The sequence below is a fragment of the Myotis brandtii genome, unplaced genomic scaffold, assembly GCF_000412655.1.
Source record: "Myotis brandtii unplaced genomic scaffold, ASM41265v1 scaffold1032, whole genome shotgun sequence".
Taxonomy (NCBI): Eukaryota; Metazoa; Chordata; class Mammalia; order Chiroptera; family Vespertilionidae; genus Myotis; species Myotis brandtii.
In genome coordinates this window covers 320420-332102 of record NW_005353467.1, presented here as the reverse complement: position 1 = coordinate 332102, position 11683 = coordinate 320420, and the positions used below count along the sequence as shown (strand labels likewise).

Sequence of the window (11683 nt, the reverse complement as noted above, 5' to 3'; positions counted from 1 at the left end):
CTGGGGCCGGAGCACACTTACCCCTCGGTGGGAAGTCTCCGTACTTTTCAAGTTCAGCATAAGCCGTTCCCTCGGGGCAGAGGGCAGGACCCCACTTAAAAACCTACCCGTCTTCACCTGACACTCATCCGCAGTCAGAGGGGGACAGAGACGGCCGTGGCAAGGCCACTCCTAAGGGGCAAACGGGGATGACCAGGATTCAGCAACCCTGAGTGAATGGTCCGCCTGGTCTCAGGCTGAGGGGGTGGGTAATTGCACTTTGGGGCACAGTGAACACGGGTGTGGGCTGGATGGGGCCTGGGAGACAGCGAGAGGGAGAGCTGACCCGTGTGCAGGGCGTGGCGGCAGCCCTGGCTGCCCAGGCGAGGAAGGCACGCAGAGAGCTCCTCAGATCAGAGCCCGGGACCCTGAGTTGGATCCCGGGGGGAGGAGGTGGCAGAGGGCAGTCTGCTCCACGCGCTCCCCAGGGCTGACACCCTGTGGCCTCCGGGCTCTCCTCTCAGCACACAGGCCAGGCGTCAGGCTCAAAGCACTAGGGCAGGCCCTGGGCACGCCCCCCCCGCCCCCCAAGGAGGCGGGCACCGGAGGCAGAGTCGCTGGGAAAGCCAGCACCTGGGCAAACCCACACTGCACTGAGGTCCTCCTCGCCTCCTCCTGGCGTCAACCATGTCCCTGGGCAATGACACTGATTTTAAAAACGGCGTCAGGCTCAAAGCACTAGGGCAGGCCCTGGGCACCTCCCCTGGGCACCAGAGGCAGAGTCGCTGGGAAAGCGAGCACCTGGGCAAACCCACGCTGCACTGAGGTCCTCCTCGCCTTCTCCTGGCGTTAACCAGGTCCCTGGGCAACGACACTGATTTTAAAAAAAGAATTTTAAGTAGATTCTTTAAGGGACAAAAGCCATTTGACGGTAGTGATTTTGGTTTTGTTTGTTGTATGAAAAATGGAAGGGAGAGCATCCCTGAAGACAGAACAGACTGATCGCAAGGCCAGGGCCCCAAAAAGATCATCTCTGTCCAGTCCAGTTAAGGCGACCAGGGCTGGGGTGTGGCTGAGGGCAGGGACACAGTGAGCCATGGCAGTCGCTGCCAGCCAGCCTGCCTGCCTCTGCCCTGGGCAGCACCTCTGGAGCAGGAGCTGGCTGAGGCGCAGGGGTCCCTGAGACCTGCGGGGTGCACCCCCAGGCCAGGTGGGCATGCCTGCTCTTCAGTGTGAAGCCAGCACAGGGCAGAGGCTTGTCAGGAAAGGAATGGTTTTTAAATATTCAGTTTTGTTTTAATTATTCACTTTTCCTTTCATTTAGACCCCATAAGCCCTTTCTTTTCAGTGTTGACAAAAAAAGAAATGTTTGTAAGACTTGTCATAACACAGGCTTGAAACCACAGAACTATGCTCAAGTCGCCATTTAGAATCCATTCATTCCCTGAAATGTTAGGAGAAAGCGTCAGACCTATTGTCCTGCTTTATGGTCACAAGTCCCTTTAATGGACACAGAGGAGATGTCACGTTTCTTAGAATATGTAAGGCAGAGAGGGTTTCAGATCTATTATAACATGGAAGTGATCGTCAGGGTCGTAAAGAGGTTTCCAAATGAAACATTCTTTTAAATATCAGTCTTACTGGAAACATAAAATAAAGATTCTCCTTTTGTAAAGTGCTGTTTGCTTAGTGGCTCGCCTGCCACCACGCACAGAGCGCCACGGCCACCTGCTGGGGAGGTGGGCAGTGGGAGCACCTCTGGGCTCTCCCGGGAGGAGGGGTCCTCGCACCGTGACGACACTCCGAGCGCTGCAAGCCAGGCTGGGCCTGCCACCAACCGGGTGAGCTGCACCTCAGGGCCCGGTGCCCCCTGCTCCCGCGCCTCCTCAGCCTGACACCTTATTCTCCCATTCTGCTCAAGACCATGCCAGCTCCCCGTCCCCCGTAGGGTGTCATGGGCTCCGCCCCCCCCGCCCCCCCCCCCGCCCCAATAGGCCTGCTGCGCAAGTGGTGCCCAGGCACACAGCCTCCGTGAGCTCCCCAGGAGATCCAGCAAGGAGGGCTGAGGAGAAGAGGAGCACCGACAACAGTCGCCGGCCGGTCTGTGCTAACAGCACGGGGAGAAGGTACGCGATGGCACGTCCGGGAAGGCCGCTCCCTCCCCACTCAGACGGGGATGATTTCCGCTCCGGCGTCCTCGGGTTCTGTGCAACTGGAGTTGGTGTCGGAATGGCAGACTCCACGCCCATCTTTATTTTCAAAGTTGGGCTCCGAGAGGGCAGGTTTTTCAAAAATATTCTTTTTGCTTGTTTCTGGACAGTTCTGAACATAGATTACTCTGTTGTAAGCCTTGAGTCTTTTCCACAATTGTACATACACTTTGCACTGAACGTACATAAAAAGAAGTCCGCCCGTAAAGCCGATGGCCACCACCACCAACTTAGTCCAAAAGGGCCACTCTAAGATTCCTGGAAGGGAAACACCAGGTTAGCCTGTCAGCTGACATATTTAAGATCTGAAGAGATAAAACACAACTCAGGAACTTCTTATAACCCACGGATTCTTAGCTCATCAAAGTTTGCTCTCTTGCAGGAGGGCTGGGAGGGGCCATTCCTTTTCATCCTGCCCTTCCAGGGGGCAGTTCATGGAGATTCTCTCCCTCCGTGAAGGCCTCTCTTCTGACTGGACCTTAGAAACCACTCACAGCAAGAAGCAAGAGGGGCATCCCAACAGGATGGCTCTTGCCTTACCACTGGTGCCCCTACCAGAAACCCGGGAATGAAACAACCTGGAGTCACGCTCAATCCGAGCCCCCTCGTCCCCGGCACGCACCTGTCGCCTGCCCCTGTGCCGAGTCCCCTCGTCCCCACACGTACCTGTCGTCTGCCCCTGTGCCAAGCCCCCTCGTCCCCGCACGCACCTGTCGCCTGCCCCTGTGCCGAGTCCCCTCGTCCCCGCACGTACCTGTCGCCTGCCCCTGTGCCGAGTCCCCTCGTCCCCGCACGTACCTGTCGCCTGCCCCTGTGCCGAGTCCCCTCGTCCCCGCACGTACCTGTCGCCTGCCCCTGTGCCGAGTCCCCTCGTCCCCGCACGTACCTGTCGCCTGCCCCTGTGCCGAGTCCCCTCGTCCCCGCACGTACCTGTCGCCTGCCCCTGTGCCGAGTCCCCTCGTCCCCGCACGTACCTGTCGCCTGCCCCTGTGCCGAGTCCCCTCGTCCCCGCACGTACCTGTCGCCTGCCCCTGTGCCGAGTCCCCTCGTCCCCGCACGTACCTGTCGCCTGCCCCTGTGCCGAGTCCCCTCGTCCCCGCACGTACCTGTCGCCTGCCCCTGTGCCGAGTCCCCTCGTCCCCGCACGTACCTGTCGCCTGCCCCTGTGCCGAGTCCCCTCGTCCCCGCACGTACCTGTCGCCTGCCCCTGTGCCGAGTCCCCTCGTCCCCGCACGTACCTGTCGCCTGCCCCTGTGCCGAGTCCCCTCGTCCCCGCACGTACCTGTCGCCTGCCCCTGTGCCGAGTCCCCTCGTCCCCGCACGTACCTGTCGCCTGCCCCTGTGCCGAGTCCCCTCGTCCCCGCACGTACCTGTCGCCTGCCCCTGTGCCGAGTCCCCTCGTCCCCGCACGTACCTGTCGCCTGCCCCTGTGCCGAGTCCCCTCGTCCCCGCACGTACCTGTCGCCTGCCCCTGTGCCGAGTCCCCTCGTCCCCGCACGTACCTGTCGCCTGCCCCTGTGCCGAGTCCCCTCGTCCCCGCACGTACCTGTCGCCTGCCCCTGTGCCGAGTCCCCTCGTCCCCGCACGTACCTGTCGCCTGCCCCTGTGCCGAGTCCCCTCGTCCCCGCACGTACCTGTCGCCTGCCCCTGTGCCGAGTCCCCTCGTCCCCGCACGTACCTGTCGCCTGCCCCTGTGCCGAGTCCCCTCGTCCCCGCACGTACCTGTCGCCTGCCCCTGTGCCGAGTCCCCTCGTCCCCGCACGTACCTGTCGCCTGCCCCTGTGCCGAGTCCCCTCGTCCCCGCACGTACCTGTCGCCTGCCCCTGTGCCGAGTCCCCTCGTCCCCGCACGTACCTGTCGCCTGCCCCTGTGCCGAGTCCCCTCGTCCCCGCACGTACCTGTCGCCTGCCCCTGTGCCGAGTCCCCTCGTCCCCGCACGTACCTGTCGCCTGCCCCTGTGCCGAGTCCCCTCGTCCCCGCACGTACCTGTCGCCTGCCCCTGTGCCGAGCCCCCTGGTCCCCGGCACGCACCTGTCGCCTGCCCCTGCTTGATCTCCTCGGTGGTGCGGTCGATGAGCACATACAAGGACCAGACCACGCAGGTGATGGCGATGACGTGGAACGTCACCGAGCACATGATCTTCCTGCGCTCGCTGGCCGTCATCTGCAGCTTCTCCCACTGCAGAGACAACACACAGACGGGGTCCGACTCAGTGCAGGCTGCGGGGGTGAGAGCACTGGTGATGGGGGAGCTTCCCCTCCCCCCCAACTACATGAATACCCCTCAATACCCAAAATCATTCTCTTTAAGCCGCTTGGCTCTAATCAGGCACCCGGTACTGGTATTCTGTCAGCGGACAACTCCCTGTGCAATGGCAAGAGGCCGGGGTCGAGATGAGCTGGGAGCTACGCCCCATAGCCGCCTGCTTATCCTGCCAGCAGACCAGACAGCAGTGCTTGGTCAGGGAGTCTCTGGTTCCAGCCCCGATCAACACCGCCTGCCGGCCCAGACCCAGGTGGCACACTGTAAGTCTCCCTGGCGTGCTGACCAGCGTGGGCGAGGGAAGCAGAGGGTGATGACGCCACAACACACCGCGATGGGTCACACCACACGGGAGGGTGATGCAGGAGGTGCTCCCTCTGCTCCTCTGCTACTCTGGCAGCAACAGCGTGAATCGACGCTAAGAGCTCCTGGTACACGCAGTCTCTGCCAGTCCCATCTCCTCTAGGGACGCATTAATTTACTCCAAATAGCCAGATTTCCTTTTTCATTTATCGGTTTCCAAACGAGAAGAGAACACATAAAGGTAGAGAAAGAGAACAAGGAGTAAGCAGGTGCCCTCACCAGCCTCACAGCCTCTGCAGATGCTCTGTGGGGAGAGGCCAGAGCAGAGCCGCAGGGCCCTCGATCTTGGTCAAGCGCCTGACTCCCCAGAATCCGGCAGAGCAGGGCCCGGGGACTGGAAGTGCCTGAGATCACTTTAAATCCGTGTCCGACTCCTTCTAAAGCCCCCGACTTTCCTTTGGCTGCTCTCCTAACCTGAGCCCTACTCCCTGATTTCCTGTTATTCCCTAAGGCACACTCAGTTCGGGACTGGAGGTGCCTGAGATCACTTTAAATCTGTGTCCGACTCCTTCTAAAGCCCCCGACTTTCCTTTGGCTGCTCTCCTAACCTGAGCCCTACTCCCTGATTTCCTGTGATTCCCTAAGGCACACTCAGTTCAAACCTCTCTCACTCCCCTGAGTGCTCACCTCACCTTTCACTTCACCTCCAAATCCTACTGACCCTCCAGAGCTGCTTCAACACCCCAACATTCTGGGATGCTACCACTCCCCTCTGAGCCCCAGCTCCCAGCGCACGCTTCCTCCCCAAGTGCCTGGCGTGAGTTAGCGTTTAACCGGCACTGACCTGTGCTGCTCTCTGAGGATGTGGCTCCCTGGTCAATTTCCATATAAAATCTGAGATATGAACAAGTCTTGTGTTGTTCCAGACAAACCTCATGCCTACAGGACGCGTGTGCAGGACAAGGCTCCTGACAGAGGGGCCGCGGCCCGGGACAAGGGCCGTGTCCTGTCCGCCTTTGGTTCCTGCCTCCCCAGCCTACCCTCCCACCTAAAACCCTTCTCACAGGACAAAGATACTGTGTTATGCTGTGCTTCGTGCAGGGGAGATACTAATCTCTAATTTGCAGTTCTAATTGGAGGCCAGGCATAGACTCAACACATAGAAAGTTAAATGCTGACTAAAATGTCACGAGACAGGTCAAGGACCAAATGACTGACACAGGCGAGCACGCAGCCTCAGCTGGAAGGAAAAAGAAAGCGTGACGACTGAGAGGAGGGACTTGGGAATCAGCGCCAGAAACGGTGATCTCCGCCGCCCGAGCGTGCGCACCGCCCCTCCTCGCAGAAACGGACACATGCGGACTCGGGCCTCCTCTGGGCGAGGCCGCGCCCCGGCCCGTCCACCTACTTTTCTCAGCGGCTTCAGCCTGGTCTCCATGATGAACTCGTACTTGCAGAGCTCGCAGCAGCGCGTGTCGGAGCTCTTGATCCACTGCTGCAGGCAAGCCTGGTGCACGAAGTGCAGGCTCCCCGTGCAGTGGCAGGGCGTGATCAGAGGGCTCTCGTCGTCCCCCTCACAGTGGCAGATCCTAGGGCGCAGGAAGGAGAGCAGGCATTACCAGCGGGGCTGACAACAGGGTGCCAGGGCCATTCCCCCAAGAAAACGCTCAGAAACAAACATCACAGGATCAACTACAAGCACAGACACAGACAGACAAAAGCGAGGACAATGACTGCAAACTAAACACCTCTAGCTAACTGCACCGACACGGGGAGTCTGGGCATTGGGCACGAGAGGGGAACTGGTGTAAGAAATGACACAGCAGTCACTCTGGGTAAGAACTTCACTGAAAGACACATTTAAGGCAACCGGGCAGTATCTTCCAGAACTTACGACGTTAAAATAATTAGGAAAAAATTTCTGTGTAAAAGAAAATCAGCCTTCCAAAAGTACCAGTGATTTGAAAGATGGTGGGATCTGCTTTTTCACTATCATCACTGACCTCACCTCCAAACCACACAGTTCCGTCAGGGTGAGCAGGGACATCTCGGCACCTCTCCTGGACCTCAGGACATTCTGAGGGGCTGCAGGTTCATTTCTTTTTGCAGGACCACTCATAGCAATAAGTGGGAATTTTAAAGCATTTATTATATCGAAAGGTTCAGGGAACATGCAACAGGATCGAGCTACTAACCTCGAGAAACTAAACAGACCTCTGAGAAACAGGGTCCTCCCAGCCGCTGAGGAGCAGAGACACCAGCCTGGAAGGAGCGGCTGGCCCTGGCCCGGCTCTCAGCTGTTTCTTTCTGATCCAATTGTCAGAACTGATAATGGCTGGCCCTCAGGAGGGCGACTGGGGAAGGTTAGGATGGGGAAGGCTTAGAGTGGTGATAAAAAGTGCTTTCTGAAAGATTTGGGAGGCATTATCTCCGCCCGGGCTGCTGACATGGGAGGAGATGGAGGTGGGCAGTGGAATTAGGACCTGGACAGAGGCGGCTGCCTCCAAGTTAAACAGAAGGAAGGACAGCCTCTCCCATGCACATCATGCTGTAGGTGGAACAAGGGGTAACAATGAGGCGGGGAGGACAGCCAGCCCTGGACTCTAGACCATCAAGCCGGAAAACTTTCTTTCTTCCAACTTCCTTATGCAAAGTCAGCTTGACCTTTAATATGTGTAGCTTCTTCCTCTTTTATCGTCTGTGAAACTATCTTGGGACCCATGTCATAGAAATTGGTTTTCCAAATGGTATCAACACTCCATTCTTCTGGAGAAACTATTAATCCACAATTGTCTACCACTGCCTACTAATTGGTTTTCCTGAAACTTCACATATTAAAAGCAAGATGAGGCTACACAGGTGTGGGAGCAGAGATGGGCAGAATGGTGGTTCCTGGCAAACCAACCTGCAGGCATCCCCTGACGTGGACACGGGAGAGATGGGGGGGCATTTTTCAGAGAGGGGAGAGGAACCGTCCAGGTCACTGTCCTTCTCCACGGAGCAGAGGGGTGCCCGCAGGGCCTTCCTCTTCGATCTTGCGGATGTGTTGTCCTCAAAGACGTCGTCATCTCCCATGTCGTCGGAGCAGAAGCCCGCGCTGCCGGCCAGCCCGCTGGAGGACTTGGCGCTGTGCAGGTGGGCCGCCCCGCTCTCCAGCTCGTGGAACCTGTGCAGGCTGCTGGCGCTCGAGCCACGCGAGAGGGAGAACAGGTACCTGAGCAGCCGCCGGCTTCTGGAAACGGCCTCCTCATCTGCTTTCTCTTCCAGAAGAGGGACATGCATGCCCCCCCTGCCACCCTCCACCTCTGAGGCAGCTGGGTGACTGGCAAATAGGGATGAAACACAAGGATGTTTGGAATGGCCAAGAGGTTTGCAATTCAGAGTTCTTTTCTGTTTATGATGGAATCTGTTAATTCTGAGACACGGATCTTGAGAGAGTATCAGCTTCCCTTCCGAGCACGTTCTTTCCACATAGCCAAAGTTTCCCACGCTGTCCTGGGCCTTCTCGCCCACATCGTTCAGGGACTTGGAGCACTTGAGCGTCCTTCTGGCTCTGCTGCTCTGAGCAGGCTTCACGGCCGGGGCCCACTCGGAGCCGCCGGGAGTCCTCGGTGGCGCGGGCAGTGTGTCTGCACAGAGCACGGTCACTGTGAGCCCTGGCGCCAGAGAGCTCGGGCCCCGAGCCGCTTTCAGGACAACAGCAGCCTGCATGGGGCTGTGGTGACAACACCCAGAACACACTGCCCTGGAACTGCATGCAGAGAACAGTGGGATAAAACACAGAAGTGAAAACAATTTTTAAAGAGAACAGACATACAAGTGAAGAAATGAGACTCGTGTAACTTGGTGAGCAAACAGCACACAGAACGGGGCCGACTGTTTAGAGCAAAGCACAGTGTTGACCAAGCGAATAAAACACCGAGAACTGCGGACACTATCGCATACTTCTGGGGTGACACGAGCCACTGTAGCATCTGAAGAGGGTGTTACCTGCAGATGTCCTGACTGGAAGGTGTGACAGAAGAGCGAGAGAAGGCGGGCACGGGAGCCGACACCAGCGGAGGACCCCCGACCTGCAACGACACACCTCCGTCAGTTTCCGGGAGAGTCAACAGGACCCTGAGCCCCTCTTCATCCGAATGGGACATGTCTGCTAGTTCCTCCTGCTCAGTGAGTGCCATGAACTAGGTCCCACAGCTGGGACAGAACAAATCCAATAGCTCTCTTTTCTTGCATGTGGGTAAAAGTGTAGCCAGGAAATACTTGAGACTGGAGCAGCACCACGGATCCGAAGATTCACGGTCGCTTTTCTTGCATGTGGGTAAAAGTGTAGCCAGGAAATATTTGAGACTGGAGCAGCACCAAAGATTCGCGGTCATTTATTTCCTAAGCATCTGAGTGTCATTAGTTCATACACAGGTCAAGAAACCGAGTACTACAAGGCGTGTGGCAAAAGCAAAAGAACTGCATGTGATCACTGGGGCACCTGCTCCCGCCAGCGAGTCCTGGGTTCCCTGATCGAGGCCCGTAGGCCGTGGGCACTCTCTCCTGCTCACCACCTCAAGGCTGGGCCACAAACAGTGCTGCCCAGCCAGAGCTCTTCATACAGAGGGAGATCAGGGCCACCGGGCCACAGATCCAGAGCAGCCAGTGGCCCAGCACAGAATGCTCCCAGGAGTTCTCATCAAAACAAATAAGAGACAAAATTTAAATTTGAAAGAATGTGTACCAGGAGGTCATGAGATAGAGCAGGGGCTCAGAAAGGTCATGAATAAGCCCAAACTAGAGAAAAGATCTAGGAGGGTGAGGAGACACCACAGTGGTAGGAGACATGGAAGGAGAGAGAGCAACAGGGAGTGTGGCCGAGGATACAAAACCACCACAGGAGGGTCCTGCAGCCTCCCACGCCAGCCTGTGGGGCCCTTGCTAGTTCCCAGGCCCTCACAGCACCGTGCACCTGCATGGAAATGCATGCTTTGCTCCTTAGGACAACCTAGGCGAGCACCTGCTCCACACACCCCAAGCAACCACAGGAAAATAGTACAGTTGTCCCTGGGTCTCTGGGGATTAATTCCAGGACTCCCCATGGATACCAAAGCGACAGATGCTCAAGTCCCTTATATAAAACAGTGTAGCATTTGCATATAGCCTGTATTTGCATATAGCCTAGAGCGGGGTGTGCCCACACGTGACTCACTCCATTTGCGTGGACTCAGGGTAGTGCTCAGTGCATGGCTAATTCACGGTCTGCTTTTGGGAACTTTCTGGGCTTTTTCCCCCTGAATATTTTCAATCCTCAGTTGATTAAATCTGCAGATGTGAAAGCCATGTATGCAACGCCCGATGATACGGGGCAGCTGTACTATGGTTTGTCATCGAGAGCAAGCCCATGTCACTTCTCAGCCTTCCTGAGGACATTCAGTGGCCCTCAGCCCTTCTCCTTGGTCCTTTGGGGAGTGCCACTCTGGTCCACAATTCTCCAGCTGAGGCCTGGCCCCACTTTTGCTAAGTGCCACCCTAGGGGTGCACGCTTACTCTGGCACTCCAGCCACAGGGCCTCTGACACGGGTGAGTCACCAAGACAGGAAGCACCATTGTCAAACTCTCCCCTCCTCCTCTGTAATTGCATGGCCTGGAGGACCGGCTGGCACTTGAGGTGTTCACTGGACCACGTCCCTGACCCTTGGCACGGCAAGTAAACGTGCCAAACCCCACGCCACCTGAAGAAGCCTCCGGGAGTGCCGCTGTGGGCGCCCATGGGTGCTAAGCCAGGTGGATTCCTCAATGAGCACATCTTCGGAGTCGCCTGAGAAGCTGCACTGACTTCCTAGCAGAATGTGCATATGGGCACTGGGTATGTTTTCTTTGAAAGAATTACTAGTCAAAGTTCTTAAGATTCCAATGTTTAATTTATTTGGAGACATGAAAATGACGCCCTCAAATAACCTGTCACTATGTCACTGCTCTTCCCAAAGGAAAGTGAGGACCTGCGTGCACATGATGCTGCTGGGTTCCCATTGCAGGGCCACCACCCGGCAGCCATCCCAGGCTTCACTCCGGGAGCCTCTGCCCCAGCCCGGCCGGGAACAGGCGCTGGCTCTGCTGTGGAGACTCTGAGAGCACAGGGCCTTCCTGCCACTCACTCGGGAAGGGGCTGAGGGCAGCTACACGAAGGTCCCAACTCCTAACAACCTGTTCTCTGACGTTCAGTCCTAACCCAGCCTGGGGCAGATGGCCTTCTTGAACGCCTTGCTCTCTTCTTTTACTTCTAAGGTGACCAGCTCTGTTCAGCATCTGTGGGCAAGACTAGAAATTTACCACAGAGGCCAAGGGCTGGTCACTGCACTGCAGAGGAGTGAGTCGTCACAGAGGCCACAGGCTGGTCACTCCACTGCAGAGGAGTGAGCGTCTCACCGGGCCTCCCTCAGCAGACTCTGGAGAGTCCAGCTACATCCACATCCTGTCCCCTCATGGCGTGAGGTCAGCTCTCCTTCCTCTATGTGGCTGGGTCAAGTTTAGTGGCTCAGACTGAGGTACAGGGCGTTCCTTCCCCTAAGGCAGTGGTCGGCAAACTCAGTCAACAAAGCCAAATATCAACAGTACAACGATTGAAATTTCTTTTGAGAGCCAAATTTTTAAAACTTAAACTATATAGGTAGGTACATTGTTATTAACTTAATTAGGGTACTCCTAAGCTGGCCTTTGCTAAAAACGTCCTCAATCTGATTGAGGTACGTTCACTGAGGTCGACCCCTTCCAACTCTCCCATCCACACTCATCTTGTATACTTGTTTCATCTATCTCCTTTCGTTAATCCTCTCTATATGTCCAAACCATCTCAACATACCTTTCTCAATCCTCGACACTACATCTTCTTTCACTCCACAACATTCCCTAAAATTAACTTAATAAACTTTACTTAAAGTTT

The 11683-nt window shown here is 56.6% G+C and overlaps 1 protein-coding gene across 11 annotated transcripts in view; it reads right to left on the bottom strand.

Moving 5' to 3' along the window:
- Positions 1 to 1456: 1456 nt before the first annotated feature.
- MARCH8 (membrane-associated ring finger (C3HC4) 8, E3 ubiquitin protein ligase) overlaps positions 1457 to 11683 on the bottom strand; it is a 126851-nt gene continuing 116624 nt past the window's right edge. For 9 of the 11 annotated variants that reach the window (XM_005856580.2, XM_005856581.2, XM_014537431.1 and 6 more), the window contains 5 exons: positions 8746 to 8828; positions 7661 to 8506; positions 6164 to 6344; positions 4221 to 4368; positions 1457 to 2447 (listed from right to left, as the gene is read on the bottom strand). In XM_005856580.2, coding sequence (XP_005856642.1) covers positions 2146 to 2447; positions 4221 to 4368; positions 6164 to 6344; positions 7661 to 8506; positions 8746 to 8828 — 1560 coding nt within the window. In that variant the 3' untranslated portion in view covers positions 1457 to 2145. The remainder of the gene's footprint in view (positions 2448 to 4220; positions 4369 to 6163; positions 6345 to 7660; positions 8507 to 8745; positions 8829 to 11683) is intronic. The other 2 variants (XM_005856583.2, XM_014537447.1) reach the window with 2 other exon arrangements.